This window comes from Dipteris shenzhenensis, chromosome 15, assembly GCF_047967505.1.
Source record: "Dipteris shenzhenensis isolate YYH24624 ecotype China chromosome 15, Dip_SZ_1.0, whole genome shotgun sequence".
In the NCBI taxonomy this organism is placed as follows: domain Eukaryota; kingdom Viridiplantae; phylum Streptophyta; class Polypodiopsida; order Gleicheniales; family Dipteridaceae; genus Dipteris; species Dipteris shenzhenensis.
The window spans coordinates 2,624,806-2,643,826 of NC_141610.1; the positions used below are offsets into that span (position 1 = coordinate 2,624,806).

A 19,021-nucleotide genomic window follows, 5' to 3' on the forward strand; every position below is an offset into this window, starting at 1 on the left:
TGTTACAGCTGCTGCTGGACGCTGATTGCAGACTTCTACACCGCACTATTGTTTTGCTGTTACAGCTGCTGCTGGACGCTGATTGCAGACTTCTATACCGCACTGTTGTAAACAGGTAATCATCGCTAGATCAAGCGTTCGAGTATCATTGAAATCAATGAAAGACTTCAGTTTTTCTTCAAAGCTAGAGAAGGAACATCCCTACAAGAGACGAGTCAGGACAGGAATTTCTATGACAGAATGGCAAGGTGAGAGACAGACTAAGGGAAGAAAATAATCAGTGTAGATAAAGAAGCAGGCTTGAAGAAACTCTGAATTTATTGAAAAGCAAGATCTTTAATTCCACCACCACTGTGATGGAATGCACATTCTAGCATGCACATTTCATTCCAGCCAAATATGAACATGATGCAAAGGAAACGACATGAAGCTCTGTTACCAACTCTCATTAAACCTGAGGTCCATCTCTACTCATGACACATCCTTCGATATTGTTGTTCGTTCCATACAAAAATATCTGTGCAGGCAAATTAAGATAACCATTGCTATTATATTTTGCTAGCCAGTTGTGGTACACCAGATGGTAGAGGTTTTATTAGCCATCCGCAATCACCTGCTAACATCAAATAAGTATGCTGTCGTTAGTAAACACTGAATAAGAAACCAGTGAGCAACAAAGGCTTGCAGCACATTTTTACAAAGAGGACTACTGACTATCGGAAAGTTTTTTGCAATTTTCTCAAAAACAAAAAGGTATCACAACACAGCACTTGGATTCGGACCCTCGGTGGTGGAAATGTGCTCATGCTGGTTCGCTACACGGCCTCATTTAGGCAGGCACCTGCTTTGTCCTCCCTGGGCAAACGCTGAATATCTTATAGTCTTTGTTTGTTTAGCCAGTGTCAGCTGTGAATGGATGGCTTGTTTCCAAGGAAGTAAGAAAATCGTGAATGATTCTGAGAGTACATCGGGGGATTTTGTGCCCAAGTTATGGCTGAAGAGACAGTCGGGCATCTTCTTGTTTGGAAAAAGCCCAGCAATTGCCAAGCCTACCAAAGCAAGTTCGAACAAGTGCGCACTTTTAACTTCTTACCAGGAACGGATTCTGTGCAAGCAGATCAATGCTATGTTGCAAATTTACAAAAGAGGAATCTCTTTATAGGAAATAGTGGGGTAAAGTTAAACTGCCATCAAACGAAAGGGAGCACAGAAAGACTTCTGAGAACACGATACAATGCGAGTCCCCTAAGGTGTGGTAGATGTAATTGAGAGATGATGGAGACATACCTCAGCAGATGAAGATGGAAGTGGTGTTATCATCACTGCAATACAGGCCAGGGTGCTGCTTGAAGCCTTGGCTACTCAGGAGTTGCCTGGCTTTAGAAACAAGTTCATGATTGGTGATTGGACCATGGTGTTGAGAGAGGACGGTCTGGACAGCATTGCTCATGGCCCCATAAGCCTCGTGTGGATTCCCAGAGGGATTGGCATCAGCTGAGGTTTCACTTGATTGGCAGCCACTGAGTAAAATCCCCATGTCTCTATTCTTATCAAGATTTGAGCCTGCATAAGCTGCTTGATGGGCAGGGACATGAGTTTCCATGGCAGGCTTTACATACTCCTCTGCATTTCCAGACTCATCCAGCGTCTGCTTGAGGAATTGTTGAGCTATGGAGCCCAATGCACCCACGAAACCTCCCCCTTCATCCCCACCACCTCCGCCAGCCTCCATTGACTGTAGCATCACCTTCACAAATTTCTTCACTTTGCAGCTCGAATCTTGTCCAAACAAGTGGAACAGTGCAGGTCTTATGGTGCCCACATCAACATCTTGTCTGCCTGTTTTCTCCTTGAGCATCTCCAACAAGAGGGAGAGAGGTAGAGCTCGGCTCTTTGCGTGACCTGGTCCAGAGTATGGAACTCTGTGGTAGATCTCGTCTTCTTCCATGTAACGACGGCGATGCTCGCTGATTATGTGGTGATAGGGGTGTTGCTGGTGATCATGGCTATGGCCGTGAGCGTGCCCAAAAGAGGGCAAGTGAATCCCGCGATCTTCCAAAGCTCCCTGAACTTTTTCGGCCACAAAATCTCGCAGCGCAAAGTCTCGACCTTCACTCTGTGTGGAATCCCCTCTATGTTGGCTGCAGCTTTCTCCGATCTGCTCTTTTTCGTGCTTGATTAGTCCGCCACTGTGACAAGAATCGGACACCATCGTCAAGGTGACGCCAGGAGAAAGTTTATCGACGATCTCCCGGAAGTCATCATCTGCAAAATGAAGAACTCTTAAGCCTAAAATCGGTTAAGATTCTCAAGAACTGGGATCATAGATTCTCGAGATGTAAGCCTAAATCGATCCAGATTTTTTAGCAGAGCGAAGAGCAACAATGTAAGAGGAGGGTAGAACCGGTCATAAGATTCATGTCGCAGGGCACAATGCACTCATCGTAGCCTGTATCGTCAGGAGCTCCAGTTTCCGCAGGGAGACGAGTGCCGTGGCCGCTAAAATGGAAGAAGACGATATCGCCAGGATGGGCTTGAGCCAGGAGGTTGTTCAAGGTGCGCCGAATGTTGGCTCCCGTGGGCTGGGTGTAGTGCGGATCGGTGTCGATGAGCACGGTGATATCGTGTTGTTGGAAGCCGAATCGGTGGATGAGGGAGGAGTGCATCCGCCAGACATCGTTGATGCAGCCATGGAGCTCCACTTTGGTGTTGGGGTAGTTGCAACCAACCAGCACGCCCTTTTTCGTCGCCATGGATTTCCTCTGTGCTATCTATCTATCTATCTATCAGGTGCTGGAGCTTCTTCTTGGGGCAATATGCTTGGGATCTGGCATTTGTTCACACTTTCCACTAACTGCCATCAACTCGTAGACCCCCTTCCCATGCTGGGTTCATACCACTCGCCCACCCGTTGAAAGCAAATAGAATCCGAGGACTCTCATCGGCCCCCACTCCACACTAGAAGTAAAAGCTCGGTTCACACACCCATGGAGTAGGAAATAGAATTCGCGGACGGTGGACCACTTCACACTAGAAGGAAAAGTTGGGTTCACACCACGCTCCCGCCCATGGAGGAGGAAATAGATTTCGAGGACTGTGGAGGAGATGGAATGCATAGGGCCACTGCACACTGCTAGAAGGAAATGCGCAATCAGGAAGAAAAGACGATTTGGTTCACATGCCACATGGTTCAAGCATTTCATCCGCCTCTGACTTGGTTGAAAGGGAGGCCTAAGTACTTGCAGGAACCTCTACCTCTGAAGCAACCAGAGCATTGAGGGGACTGGAACCTAATACAGTGCCAGATGGCGGAATATGATTCGATGTAAACGGAATGGCGCAATGGTGCTAAAATTGACATCCTCAAAATTTGAGTTGCAAATATGAGTACCAAGGGCGCCTTCAAAATGCACCCCCGTTTCACATTAGACGGATCGTGTGCACTAGCCCTTAGCAGTTGGAGGAGTTGGCCATGTAGTGGGCGGCCTTCATGGGCCGGACACAAATCTTTCGTGTCAATGTCTAGGCCCCCCCTCCTACTGCACCAAGTCGAACAGCAACCCTTCACACTACATGGCAAGCAAGTGGTGTGAATCCAGTCTGAGTTCAAGCCTTAAAGGAGTCTCGTCTTGATCACCCCAGTATGGATTGCTCTTTGGCACTCCATGTAGAAATATGGTGAAGGGACTAGTAAAGAGGCTGGCAACCCCCACCAATAGGGAGGCAAGTGCCACCCACTATTCCTCATAGAAAAAGATGATGTGTCAAGCTCTCCTTTCACCATTTTTGGGACGAACTATGCCATAGTACTAGCCCTCACGGGACCTAAGCATTGGCTCTCATAATCTTATGTGTTCCACAAAAGTTTCAGAAAGTTTAAAAATAAAAATTAGCTCCCTATTACCAACACGGTAGCTCCAAATTGGAATTCCAAATTCATGAAGGCCATTTCTACCCTTCAATTAGTGCTACAAAGTTAGCCCTCAGCCCCCTTACCCTAAGTGACAAAAAAAAAAGGAAAAATATGCCACAAAGCAAAAGGGTTCCCTCCTTTTGCTCATACATGGGTTCACTAGAAGGGTCATGTTAAGGAGTGTGGACCAACGAAGCGCATGTGACAATCATCGACAAAACTTCATCCACAAATGCCACTCATTTTTCGCATGCTCGACCATAACTTGGGACATCTTTCATAAGGGACAACAACCTGTTACCAAGTGGCATGATCATGAGCCTTGGGCCTATGGATTCATACCTCATGGAAAATAATGAACACTTCATGTTTCGTCTAGAGTGCTTGCTCATCAAGACTTGTTAGTGGTTGAGTCAATCAATACCAGCATGGTCAAATAACCAATGATTATGGGATAAATTTTTTGGCAGTTTTAATCTTACATCATCAAATCACCGTAATCATCCACTTCAAATCCCAATTGTAGAAGATAAATTGATATTAACGAGGTCCCGTTGTATTTATAGTGGTATTAAAGTTCTTGCCTACTACCTAAGCATTTGCATACTCTAATTAATAAAATTACTCTATGTTTGCATTCCTAACGATTTATTCCAAACAGTTTCTCTTCCTCAACCCGAGGGACACAACGCACATGGACAATGGTATACACTATTTGACCCCATCACTAGGTTCATGAAATATCTACAAGGCACATTATCATAAATCAAACAATCATTAAGTACAACTCTCTTCTGCTAGGATGACCTCGTGCCTAGAAGGATGATCAACTAGCTTTCCATGGCTATAAAATTCAAAATATGAGAGGACCATCAGGGATGCTTTTATCGAAGCTATGCTTATATATTAACATAAAATCTTGGCGAAAGTTTTGAAGATCATTCTTTAAGTTTCACAATATTAGTAGAATGTAATATTTTTTTATATATTTTCTTTTGAATTTTGAAGGCAAAAGTGTAAATCCTAGCGAAACTTCAAATATTTTTGCATAAAAGTTTCAAACCTTGGCGAATATTTCAAACATTTGTTTTTATTATGGCATACAAACTTTTGACACCAATATAAAATTTTAGATTCATAATGAAACTAACTTGAAAAAATTCACCCATGAGGACCATGTACCGATTTTCAAGCAAGTGTTTTCTCCGACCATCCAAGAGATAACCTTTCATTGAATGGGTGCACACATACTATTTATGTGTATTATGGTTTCCTTCAATTAATGACTAGAGCAAAAATGTGATAAGTAATGTACCATCCCTAATTCTGACTTCATTACTCATAGATGTAATGCGGTCACACACAAATGCACCCAAGATCCTAGTTTGAGTGGACCACCTCAAGTAGAATCTTATGCTCCAAATAATATTTAGTTTAAAGTTATGACATAACTATAAAGCATCAATCCTTTCTCTAAGATATTGTACTTTAAATTGAGGATACAATTAACCCCTTATTATATCAAGAGGACAATGTACATGAAATTCACATATTCACTTTAAAAACATACACATGAGATGTGCATACTCTCTCTCTCTTCTTTTGTCCTTACTTGTCACTTTAGTTGGACTCTTTTCTCTTCTTTGGTATGTTTTTTCCATACACGCTCCCAAGCAAAGATTCTCTCACCCATTCATTCACATATTTCTTTTTCAAACTTCTTTCTTAAATGCACTCATCTTTTCACTCTCCTTTCTCTTAGAATATGTCACATTACACACACATGCACGGATTGTAACATAAAGTTTAGTCAACTCACTCACTCACTCTCTCTCTCTCTCTCTCTCTCTCTCTCTCTAAGACACACACATGCATGCATGTGCACACACACACACACACACTGATGCACGTGCACACACACACACACACACTGATGCACGTGCACACACTCACATGCATGCACGCACATGCACCCATGCATGCATGCACACACGTCTATGCAAGCACACACCCACACACACAAACGCACTTTTTTTATGGAATACCACGCACACACACACACGACTTGTTGTTTATGTTGGTGTTTTGAAACTTATAAAGTCTCACTCACAAACCATTATAGTTTTCTTGAATTCATTACGGACACTCGTGGGTCCTAACATAGTGGTAGCCTAGTAAGCTGCCTACCTGAACCTTGGCCATGATAACCCTCATCATGTCTTAGTACTTTAGGGATAGATTGATATTACTTTTAGCACTGCACATAAGTTATACGTTATGTACCCTTACATTTCTTTCTTTCATTCTCAAACATTTTTAGAATATTCTAGGAAACAAGAGGAAGATTACCCAAGAAGCTCTTGACAATCAGGCTGCTTATAGTAATAACGCCAGACAAAAAGCTCTCTCCTCTTAAGATTCCTCTAAGATGGAAGCTCTTTAACAATAAAGGAGCTCACTAGATGGAGGAGGGAAAATATTTGGGAGAAGATGAGTTAGGGTGTGAATTTTATGAATATTTTTGATATCATAGTCCCAAAGGTCTCACTTTTATGGAACATTGCCCATGGTGAAGGGTTTCTTCCTAAACATCTCAATAATGGGGTGATCAAGGTCATCCCAAAAGGTTGTGACCAACATCTTCTAAAATATGGGAAACTCAATACCATTCTAGTTAACTATAGCTTCAAGTTTTCTGCTATAGCCCTTGCCTTAAGCAGGATACAAAGGAAGATGAATTTTTTGACAAGAAAAGAGCAAAAAGGGTTCATATATGGGAGGCATATCTTGGTGCCTGGGGCACCAACTCAATATGTAATATGTTACTACCCTCGCCCAAAATTCAAGGGATGGGGGAAGAATATATAATATGCATGGATTTCCTTTTAAAATTTCAAATATGCAAGGGAAAAATATGAAAATTTATTGTCCCCTCCCCCACAAAATATAACGTAAATACCTTGAAAAATATGCAAGGTTTTAAGATTTATACATATTTTTCATAATATGTGAAGCCCAAGGGGGGAGGTCTTTTGGATGAGGGGGGGTAAAACAAAAAATACACTAAAATATGAAAACCGATCTCCTGTGAAATTAATGTAACTTTCCATGTGTTACCCAAATTTGAAGGTGTAAAGAAATATTTAAAGCTCTTTTAGTGTAGAACACAACCATGAATTTCTACTCATGGCATATTGTTAAATTCATGTCATACTCAAAATTTTGATAGGTTTTCTTACTAAATGGAGTTGGCGCCCTAGGCCTTGGTGCTATAAAAAGTTTGTTGGGAAGGCTGTGAATACACACAAGAGTCAAAATAGGATACATGCTTTTTTGAAATTGGCTTTGATAAAGCATACGATAGGTTGGATTGGGAATTTATTTTAAGCTCTTCAAAGGATATGAGTTTTGGTAAATTTCAAAAGCTACATTATCCTTCTATAGTTCAATGCATTAGCCAAGGTTTTTATTGTAATGGGCAACTCTCTTCCTCACTCCAACTAAGGAGATCCCCTAGATAGGGTTGTTTCGTTTCTCCTTTGTTGTTTGCTATTGCAATAGATGTTGTGGAATGACTGACCAATCAAGAAGTAGTTCAAGTCAATTTACGTGGGCTTGCTCTACTCTACTTAATAGATAGCATCTTCTCAAATATCAACACTTGGACTTATTCACATCATGGAGTCAAGAATAGATAAATGCTATGAAAATCAAGCTCAATATCAAATCAACATTGATAGGTGCCTAAGAGATCTTTCAAGTACCAATAGAATATCATATCTTATGATAGTAACTCAAGCAATTAATGATAGTAACTCAAGCAAGTCAATGACCATTCTTGGACACAATTCATCACTCTACCAATATGGTGACATACTCATATTTGATCACATTGCAATAGTCTATAATGACACAAACTCAATCACGCGAATAGGACTTCTTAATCAAATGTAAATATTTGATCTAGGAGGAAGATCACTGGCCAATGGTTGAAACCAAAGTTGCAATAAATGGTTGAAACTCCACAAACAAAGTGCTTTAGCATACATAATTCTCCACAAACTAAGTGCTTTAGCATACATAATTATCACTCAACACCAATTTTTATCCACAAATCTCCTTATGATATTTCATTCAAGCTTCATCCTCACAAAAGGGAAGAATAGAACATCGTTAATTTTACCAAAAAGGCCAATTTCCCTCTATTTTCAACATCAAACTATAGCATAACATAAAGACCATGATGATTAAGTTATACTTCATGTACAAACTTCAATTGTGTAGTCACGATGATCGATCATGTACTACTTTAACATTTTCATTTTCATTTTAAATTTTCATTTCAAAAATAAAAGATGATGTTGGAATGCACCCCTCTACTTACGTACTAGTGCAATTTAAAAGGGGGTGTTAAGATAAATTGTGCCATGACACTTTTCAATAGAGTTATACATTGTAGTCTTATATGGTGTACTCTCCCACTGACTTTCTCCCTATCCTCTCCACTTTCACATAGTGGGGGAAAGTTGAGCATGGGCACAAGTAGCACTACTACTAGAGGATGAGAAAACAAAGTTTAATGAGAGATTTAGTAAATTCTAGTCCTAATATGTGAGGCCAAAGAAGGCTCTGGACTAGCACTAATGCTCAATAATTTAAGTTAGGATTGCAAGAATCAAGGAGCCGATAGGGCAAATTGATATTACTATGAGGCATTAGCATAAAGCCTTTTGAGGAATCAAGCATTAAAGGTTCATTACAATGCCACATTCACATGGTGAGGTTAGGTTTAGCATGAGTATAAGTAGCAATACAAATAGAGGTTGAGAAAATAAATTTTAACAAGACCTTAAGTAAATTATAGTCTTTCAACTCAAGGCAAAGGAGGTGCTAGAGTAGCACAAATCACCTAAAACACAAATCAAACTTTAGGTGATGATTGATGTCCTTGCAAGATTGAAGGAGCCAATAGGGCTAAATGACAATAACATAAGGCCCTAGCAGATCAATCCTTTAGAGCAAGCAAGGATTTAAGGGACTAGTAAAGAGGCCGGTTTCAAAATGTTAGCAACCCCCACCACTAGGGAGGCAGGTGCTACCCACTAATCCTCATAGAAAAAGATGATGTGTCAAGCTCTCCTTTCACCATTTTTGGGATGAACATGCCATAGTACTAGCCCTCACAGGACCTAAGCATTGGCTCTCATAATCTTCTGTGTTCCACAAAAGTTTCAGAAAGTTTAAAAATAAAAATTAGCTCCCTATTACCAACATGGTAGCTCCAAATTTGAATTCCTAATTCATGAAGGCCATTTCTACTCTTCAATTAGTGCTACAAAGCTAGCCCTCAGCCCCCTTACCCTAGGTCACCCAAAAAAAAAGGAAAAATATACCACAAAGCAAAAGGGTTCCCTCCTTTTGCTCACACATGTGTTCACTATAAGGGTTTATAAGCTAGATTTGTGCGATGAGCCATACAATGTATCCCAACACAGTAAGGAGCATATTTTGTTTCTATTTGTATAGAGACACCATTCCGACAACCTTGCAAGACTGAAGCACCATCACATGCAAAACAAACAAGTTTCTTGACCATCTCAGAATCTGTCATGCCTCCATACTCTTTTAAAGCTTGGATCAAAACTTACACTAAGTTATTAGCATTGGATTCTGAATTAAGTTTGTGTACTGTTAGCTAAAAAAGAAATCAGGACAAGAGGCTAGACACTAAGCATGGTGACGCTCAAGGGCCATAGAGGAAAGGAGAACGTGAGGGTGAAACACTATCATAGGAGGGGAAAAGGGATTAGAAGGGGAGTGAATGAAGAGGGAGGCTATGGCAACAGGGGAAAGGGAGAGGGGGAAGAGAAGCATGTACATGATGGGAGGAGGAATGTAAAGATGGAGACATCAAGGGAAGAGGGCCATGCTTTATTTGAAAGGAAGGGAAGGGGGAAATAAAAGTCTCAAGGAATAGCCCCCTCATTTTCCCATATGGGCTAGGCGGTTACGCACTCTCAATTGTGTGCGATAACGCTTGACCAAATTTTTCCACATATATCGACTCCCATATTCCAAGTCTATGATACTCCCTTGGTCTCTTCCCAATTTTATATTACGTTCAAACATTTAGGAGGACAAGTGGAGGGTTGGCACAAGGAATCTTGCTACCTCATCCTACTTTCCCCATTATTTAACTTGCACTCTTGGACTATCTACACCTCCCCCACATGGGCCTATCCTACATGGAGGGAATAATCCAGTACAATATCCATCTCCACCTATTTTATATTACTTGTCCTATGGACTTTGGGCCATATCTCACTAAATGCAACCTAGGTGGAGGGGTGGCACATGGAGGAGCCATGCCACCTTACAATTTATAATATTACTACCATGGATTATGTACATCACACCTTATGGGTCCTCTTACGTGGAAGGGTGGCACATGGTCATGCCCTGCCACCTCAACCCTGGGCCCTATGCACAACATATTGTATTATACTATTGCCACACATACAAACACACACACATATTAATGCCTTTTTCCCTAAGACAAATTTACCCATAACAGTTCCCCCCCCCAGGCAGGGAATGCATAGCATTTCCATGCCTGGGTCCATCACGCACAAAGAAGGGCTTGAGGTAACACTTGTTGATCACCTTCTTGCCATATGGCTCATGCAGCTCCTGAACTTGTACAGACCCATTGTTACATTCCTTGATGACTTTGTATGGACTGGTCCATAGTGGCAGAAACTTCTTATCCATTTGGTGGTCCAATTTGTTATCAAAGCATAGCACAACATCCTCCTCAACAAAGTGTCTTTCCCATCCCTTGTGAATCTTAGCATCCAAGCGAGCCTTTTGTCAATTCTTTTGGATCTCTATTTGGTGTAGTGCAAGGCGTTGGGTTTCACCTAACTTCTCAAGTTGTACCAATCTGGCCTCTACATGTTCATCTTCTGTCATCCTCTGTTCTTATGCCAATCTCAAGGCCAGAATCTCTATCTCTAGTGGTAACACTGCCTCAATACCATATACTAACTCAAAAGGAGTGTCACCTGTAGATGTTTTATGAGTGATGTTGTAAGCCCACACGGCTTCAATGACCTTCTGATCCCACTGGCTCCTATTCCCTGTGGCCATTTTTCCCATGGTTTTACAAAGGAGGCCATTGGTCTGCTCCGTTTGACCCATGGATGCTAGATAATAGATGCTAGAACTGTGATGATCAATACCCATGCAATCCATATGTAACTCCACTGCTTCATTTAAGAATGGACTGCCATGGTCAGAGACTATTTCCATGGGTGTCCCAAACCTTGTGCAGATACATTCAAATATGAAATTTGAAACTGCCTCACCATTTGTAGCGGGGAGGGCAATAGCTTTAGCCCATTTAGTGACATACTGAGTGGCTACCAAAAGATACTTCTTTTTGCAGGCAATCATGGGCAAGGGCCCGACAAAATCTATTCCCCACTTCTGAAACGCGGATGGATGGACATCACTGGGTGATGCTGCCCAGGACGCAAATCCTTCCTACCAAAGACTAGCTAAAGACTCATTTCTCATGGAATTTCTTACAAAACAAACAAATTTTTCAACATTTTCAAGCCATGAAACAAAACCACACAACTACACAAAATGAACTATGAACTAATTAATTGTTTTTTCAAAGTTACATCATTAACAAACAAATCTCATCATAATCACTGTGTTGCATTGTTCCAAAGATTATCTCACCTGAACCTCCATATAAGCTATTTGGATGGACTCCAAACCTTCACAAATGGTTTGAAATCATGCATCCTTAGAAATTGCAGCAGGGAAAGTAACTAGTATTGAGAGATGGGCAAAAGAAAGATTGATTTTCATGCATCAACAACTGCAATGCTTGAAAGTCAATCTTTTTTTATCCTTTCTCAAAGAATCTCATCCTTGATAGCTCCTTCTATGCTCCAAACACCCTGCAAAAATTCATGGCTCACTTAGAACATTGATTGCCTTATCTTCCTGAATGAAATAATTCTAGATCATGGGAGAATCTCATATGAGAGAGGAAGTGGCGAGATTTGAAGGAGAAGTGCCCAAAATAGGGAAAGAAGAAGGTAGGTTGAATCTCATTCAAAAATCTTAAACGTTTTGAAAGAATGAGAGTGAAATGGGAGGGAAAAGCAAGTAGAGAAGAGAAGTGACAAGATTTTGGCATGATATTCCATCGCATGAGAGGGAGAATAGAGAAAGAAGCTTCCCGCTCACGAGCCAGTAGGAAATTTGTTAGAGGGCTAGAGCAAAGAAAAATTTAAAATGGTGCTCAGAAATGAGGGGGAAGCAAGAGGAATGAGAGAGAATGAAAGGAGTGTGGTGGTTGGATGGGAGCATTTGGGTTTGGTTGAGAAACTAGGTTTCTCAATTTGGTTACAGTTAAAAAACGTGATGGGAGAGTTGAGGTAGCAAGCAGGTGCTCTACATCATTGTTTGGGCCATTGAATAAAGAAATAGAGAAGTCAGGCCACTTCCAATATTCTATTGCCCCCCACCAGGCAATATTTTATTGGGTTTTATTCACCTTATTCTTCCATGTCACCAACCCAAGGGCTCCCTTACAGGGCCCTTTTTGAGTCCAAATGTTTTGTAATGATTTCCCAAATGTGCTAATTCTTCTGCTTGGGCTCTCTGCACCTCACTTGCATAGCCGATGTCTGAGAATGGTTTAATCAACTGCAATAACCGAGCAATCCAACATGTCCATTGCCAACAAACCGAACAACATCATGCACTGTATGAAAAGGAAGACTCTTTTGGGTGGTCTAAAGGATACAAGGTTCCATCCACCCAAAGGTCAAGATGCTTCTCCCCTTGCAATCGAAGACTGTGGAGCACAATTTGAGGAGTTCCACTAAATCCTAAACGACGTGTGCTTGTATATTCAGCCTCCAATTGTAAGCTCACATGGTACTTGCTGGATATGTCCTCGAAGCAGTACTCAAGGAGAGGTATGAGTGATGCAGGCTGAAATGTAGGGGAGAGCTAGCAAAGATGGAGCAATGAGAAGGAGAGAGTAACAAGGAAGAAGGAGGAGGAGAAGTAGGTCAGGGCAAGAGAAAGAGGAGCAGGATAGTAGGGCGACTGGTGTAGAAGGGAGGGAAGGAGCTGCTGTAGAAGGGAGGAGGAGGGGAGAGCTGCTACAGGAGGGAGGAGGAGGGGAGAGCTACTACAGGAGGGAGGAGTAGAGGAGAGGGAGTAGGGTGGGTGGAGAAGGAGGAAAGAGAAAGGAGGGAGGAGGAGGAGGAGGGGAGAGGGAGGAGGGAGGAGGAGGAGCAAGACAGAGGAGAGAGGAGGAAGGAGAGAGGGGGAGAGAGGGAGAGGGAGAGGGAGAGGGAGAGGGAGGAGGAGGGAGGGAGGTGGAGAAAGAGGAGGGAGGGGGGGAGAGAGAGGAGGGAGAGAGAGGGAGGGAGGGAGATTCGAAATTTGAAATTCAAATTTCAAAAAGTGGCCCCCTCCCCTCATTGAGATGGGGGGAGAGGTGAGCTCAATTGTGGGCTTAACCCACCTAGATTAGGTTGGTCAGGCCTCTTTGGGACCCTCTAAGCCCCTTGCATTAGCCCATTAAGCATTCCCTAATCCATTCCTTATGGGGCCCTTTTGAGACCCCAATTCTCCAGTAATGAGAAGGACATCCGAATGTCCCAACCATCAGATCAGTACCAAAATTTGCATGGGTCTTGAAATAATTGTCGTTGCGTTAGATTTGCCACTAGGAGTGCAGAGTTCCCATATTCGCATGTGGATGCTATGTATGTGAAGAAAAAATATGCAATGATGGACACTAACATGCACATGTCCCACCATCATATTGGCACCAAAGTTTGCAAGGCCCTTAAGTTAACTGATTTTGATGTCCCTGCAAAGTTTCACATGCATCGGACACTAGATGTTTTAGGCTTATGCATAGAATATCCCTTGTCAATTACTTATCTTAGATTATTCATTCATTATTAAATTATAAAAATTATTTATCTTATGTGTTTGAAAATTTATTTTGAGTTATAGATTTATCATAGAAAGTTTGAGATAATTGGACCTTACATTTAAACAATCAAGTTGCCATTGTCTAGGATGCATTTTGTAGCCTATGAACTTATTCACCCTTTATTATTCTTATTATTTCTTAATTTGTACTTTTATTTTCAAAAATACGATACAATAGTTGACAGTTTTGTTTGAATATTAATTGCTTTTTATTTAAATATCAGTTTGACATTGCACACTGTATTTTTAATTATACACATCTGGCAATTCAAGTATTCTCCTGAGAAATAAATTGATTTCAATTAGAATTCTTTTAATGTTTATTAGATGTATAGAATAAAATTGCATTTTAAATATAGAAATAAGATAACTAGCCTATAATATAAATATATAAGCTTTCTATGTATGTAAAATATATTGTGTTCAAGAATTTTTTATGGTCATTTTTTAAAATTAAAATAGCTTTCAACAATGTTCTTGCTTATTTCCTATATAAATAATGTATTTCCTTTAATAGACTCCAATTATAATGACCTACTATAACATGCATAACAAAAGATACATTCTTGCATGCTAATTTTGAAGATAAATACTAATGTAAAATCCAATTCACATTGCTTTATTATGCATGTCATCTAATCTCCTAGGTGACCACCCCTTTTCCTAAATAGAGGTATATATTCTATCTAGGGAATGAGATTTCCTATATACGAATGTAACACTCTACTTCTTATTTCCCATGTGAAAACCTCTTTTCCTAGATAAAGGTATCTAGGGAATGAGATTTCCTATATAGAAATGTAACACACTCTTCTAATTTTCTAGGTGACAACCTCTTTTCCTAGATAGAGGTATGCATTTTATCTAGGGAATAAGATTTCTTAGATATACATACCAAAATGCATAGTTATATATAGGAAATATCCTCCTTTTTTCTAGTTCGTGAAGTTTTCCCTATATGGTGAATGGCTAGATGTTCCTTTTCGTCATCACTCTTGTCAGGTTGTAACTTGTTTCTCTAGTGAATGGAGAAAATAGATAGAGCAAGCTACATGCCAAATGTTGAAATCACAATATATCCCACTCGAAACTTGTGAGCTACTTTGTAAGCATATAGACGATGTGATGCTACATGGCTGATTTAAGGAGGTGGCCACATGCATCACTGAATGGAGGGAAAACAATGGTTAAGCAGCTCATTTTCTAGCCACAGGCAACCAACACGATGCTGCCAAAATTGAAGGGCAACCAGCAGTTTGGAGGTGGAATAGTGTTTACCAAAAACCGAGGTCTAATGTCAAGTCAATTGTTAAATTTAGAAAAAACCTTGAAATTTTGGGAGAGAAGGTTTTTGAATTTGTAATGTTGAGGCCATTAAATAGTTATATTTTGGTGAAAAAACCTCCAAAATCTTGAAAAAAACCTTGTAATTTTAAAGTTCAAGATTTTTGTATTAGTACCCAAAATGTTTTTAGTGAACATTGAGGTGGAATAGCGGGCTTTTACTATGCGTGGGCGGAGTGTACTATGCCTCGTTTACCCTCTAGGCTCCCTACCTCCTATGGACTCATGAGTGGATTCCTAAGCAAACTTACGAGTGTGCCTTGTAGACCCTCTTTTCCTTCCCTCTCATTAGGGGAAATATGGGCTCAAAAAGGGCCTCATAAGGGAGACATTAAGAAAAAGATTAACTCCTTAATCTCTAGGTGAAAAGGTCATGGACCACTTGTGGTAAAGGGGGAATTTGATATGTCATCATGCATTGAAGATGGTGGTAGTTCTCCATCGTTGATCTCGATCCTCATCTAGTGGCCGGCATGCAACGCCTTTTTTGGAGCATTGATCGTATTTTGATCCAATGGATCACCATAGACTATGTAGATCTTTTCATGATCCAAGGGCTCGCACATATCACCTTTTTCGGACCATTGGATCCATACTCCCATCCAAGGGTGCACGTAGCACACCAATTGTAATTGGTTGGATCCAAGGTTTCATCTAAGGGCTCCCCTCAATCCACGAAAATGCCATTATTATGGGCGGCCATACTCCCTGCCATGCTATGAGTACATGCTCCTGCGCGTTGCCACGTGCCCACAAGCACCAGTCTGATGTCTCACAATAGTCTTCCCAGGTCGTAAGATCAAGCCACGATCCAACGTCCATGATCAAGCCACGATCCAACGTCCATGATACAATGATGTATCATGTTAATCTTATCCATTAGATCATCCATGATCCAATGGACGTGAGTGAATAGATGAAAGGGCATGCCAACCATTAGATCAAGCATGATCCAACCATCACTATAAAACCACGATTTTCCCTAAAGTTTTTTACTTTGGTAATCCTATTAACTTGGGGTAGGGACCATTCAGTCCCACCAATGAGAAAGAGGGAAGAAACCTCCCTTCTTTTAATGCTTGAGCCTCCTCATTGACCAAGAGCTTAATCCATATTTTTAAGCCCTTAATGGAAGAGGGCCTTTTTGAGTCCAAAATTCCCCTAATGCTAGCATCTGCTTAGTCCCTTGTGGGAGCATGTGGTCAAGCTGAGTTGCCTCTGATAATTTGCTTAGTCCCTTGTGGGAGCACGTGGTCAAGCTGAGTTGCCTCTGATAATTGATTGCAGAGGCTTTCAAAGGGCTGCTACATGTGGCTGTTTGGAGGGTTGCATGTGGCTGCGCTCTAAGGGAATCTGCTGATGGAGGTTTGTAATATTTTAAGGTACACCAGCAGACACGGCTGTTTTGTTTCACGTAGGTCGAGTTGAGATTCACGAAGACATGCAATCTAATTAATAGTCTCGTTAATGTCTGGCCGGCCTTCAGTCGCAAATGGGAAATCTGTCCAGTAAGACTTGTCAGTTAGATTCGTCGAGACTGTAACGTGATTGTGTTAAATTCCTTTTTTGGCTGGGCATCCGGACATCAGTGGGAAAGAAGAGGCTCAGAGGAGATTGATCATTGAGTGCTGAAGCGGCTGAAGCTGAATTGTTGAACCTGTTTGAACTTTGTAGTGATTGTCGCCAGTACTCTCGTACTAAAATTTTGCTAGCTGTCTAGAATATGGAGGGAACGACATTGTGCAATGCAAGGAGTCGCTTGCCTTCCATGAGCCCCTGTGTTCGTGGAAGCAGTCGTTTTTCCTGTACGCGTCCCTCGGTTCATTGTCCTTCTCTCTTGCACCTCAACTGTCACAAACAACCATCTGAATTTAGACGCTCCACTCTCAAGAACGTAATGCGAGTAGGCTGTCGATGTTCCCTTGTAGACGCTTCCGGCGTCCCTTTATACGTAGCCAGTACTTCTGTTGTACGCCTCCCAGCTCCCATTCAATCTATATTTCCTCTCAAATGTCACCCACAATACGAGTTCATAAGGGTGGGTTCATAAGAAATGTGTGCGACGCTTGGCTGATGTCCATCGTCAACCCTCGCTCCAACGCAGAACGTCAGTTCCTTGTTAGGTGTTTGCTTCCTCTCAGCACTTGCTTGTGGCTCCCACACGCAACTACAGAGCGCGCCCTGCTAGTCGCCAAATTCAATATATGGTTTTACATAAACGACGATATCGTCGACGGCGCGGGAGCAGACCCAGCTTTAGTCGAAGAAATGTCGCATCGGTTGCTCATCGTCCTGCGAGAAAAAAGAGTTTCTCCCGACAATGATCCTCGCCATGCTGCGTTCTACGAGGTCCTCTTACGAATATGGAACGACCTGTGCAATGATATGTCTCCACAGCTTCAGAATCGAGTTATGGGAGCCTTAACAGCATTTGCTAGTGCCACTAATGGAGTCGTACCGGCGCATGAAAACTACTAGCGGGGGCCGGTACATTCGTTTTTTTCAGAATTTTGGAGTTTTCTCTTGGAATGGAGCTCGATGAAGAGACACTGGAAAGTCCACTGATGCAGCAGTTGCTGGAGGAAGCGTCTATTGAAGCTCTCTTGGCGAACGATCTTCTGTCGTTCAAGAAGGAGTACTTGAGGGGCGACGTGGGTGCTCTCACGTCAGCGGTGGGAGCGAAGCTCAACGTTTCTTCTATCACATTGCAAGAAGCGCTAGATGAGATATGGAAAGCTGTTCAGCAACAAGAAAGGCTTTGTTTAAGTCTGATTGAGGAGATCAGGAAGACGGACTTAATCCTAAAGCCTGGGGTAGCAGCGTTCCTTCAAGGCGTGGGCTGCGTATTGGCTGGAGCTAAGTATTGGGAAACGCAGAGTGCACGCTATCAAGGCTCTGAGCCAATACCTAGTCTTCGTCCAGACAGCGATTTTAATTATGATCTGAATTTTCTCCGAAACTGACCTTTGATAGAGAAGCTCTCATATATATATTAGTGTGAAGTCGCAGTCTGTGCTTCGGGGAAAACCAGAGGAATAAAATTTGAACAGGTGTTTTAAGCTGATCCTACATGAATCAACATCATTTGCTCTGCATTTGGCGTAGCTCTTTGCTTTTCTAATTCGCAGGTTGTAAATAGTTTTCTTAATAATCCAAACGCTCAGAAAGTAGGAGTAGCCTCACCCCCTATGGGTCTCAACATGGTAAAATGTGTTTAATTTGAAGAAATAGAATTTCAACTCTAGGAACCGCTTGGCTTGGCTCACTCAATCTTGGTTATGGGATACTAAAGGTGAAGTATAGATGGTCAAACTTTATTTTAAATATATGCTCTTTCCATATTTGTGAATTATTTTATAAAGAGCTATGAAGAAACTTTCCAAGTCTTTATGATTATTTACGTAATTATGCCATCATAATTAGACACCTAGTTTTCAAAGGCTAAAGGATGATGGTGAGGCCTTCCTAAAGAGTCTTAGAGTAATCACCACTATTTCCAATTGAAACACATTTACACATAATACTATACATTGATAAACCTGTGAAGTAGTTACAATTAGGGAGCTAACAACAAATATATTATAAGTCCAAATAAGAAGAAGTTTTCAATTGACATTGACAACATCCACCACCTGCTACAAAGTCATCTTCATTGTTGAGGAATGTCCCTCTCATGGAAAAGGATGAAGGAGCAAAGAGAAGGCACAGGGACTGATATGGGGCCTT

General features: G+C 41.4%; 2 protein-coding genes across 3 annotated transcripts; one reads left to right on the top strand and one right to left on the bottom strand.

Moving 5' to 3' along the window:
* Positions 1–266: 266 nt before the first annotated feature.
* Positions 267–2,959, bottom strand: LOC147893208 (metacaspase-4-like). Of its 2 annotated transcripts, none has more exons than XM_087385924.1 (3): positions 2,405–2,959; positions 1,288–2,265; positions 267–613 (listed from the first exon to the last, which is right to left on the bottom strand). In XM_087385924.1, exons 1-2 carry the CDS (start codon positions 2,751–2,753, stop codon positions 1,289–1,291), a joined length of 1,326 nt encoding a protein of 441 aa, XP_087242050.1. In that variant the 5' UTR covers positions 2,754–2,959; the 3' UTR covers positions 267–613; position 1,288. The 2 variants fall into 2 exon arrangements, with proteins under 2 accessions (XP_087242050.1, XP_087242051.1); XM_087385925.1 differs by lacking the exon at positions 267–613 and adding an exon at positions 641–1,105.
* A 14,233-nt stretch (positions 2,960–17,192) lies between these two features.
* Positions 17,193–18,258, top strand: LOC147893209 (linoleate 10R-lipoxygenase COP4-like). Its single transcript, XM_087385665.1, has 3 exons — positions 17,193–17,323; positions 17,437–17,682; positions 17,802–18,258. The coding sequence occupies exons 1-3, from the start codon at positions 17,193–17,195 to the stop codon at positions 18,256–18,258; spliced, it is 834 nt and encodes a 277-aa protein (XP_087241791.1).
* The last annotated feature ends 763 nt before the right edge of the window (positions 18,259–19,021 follow it).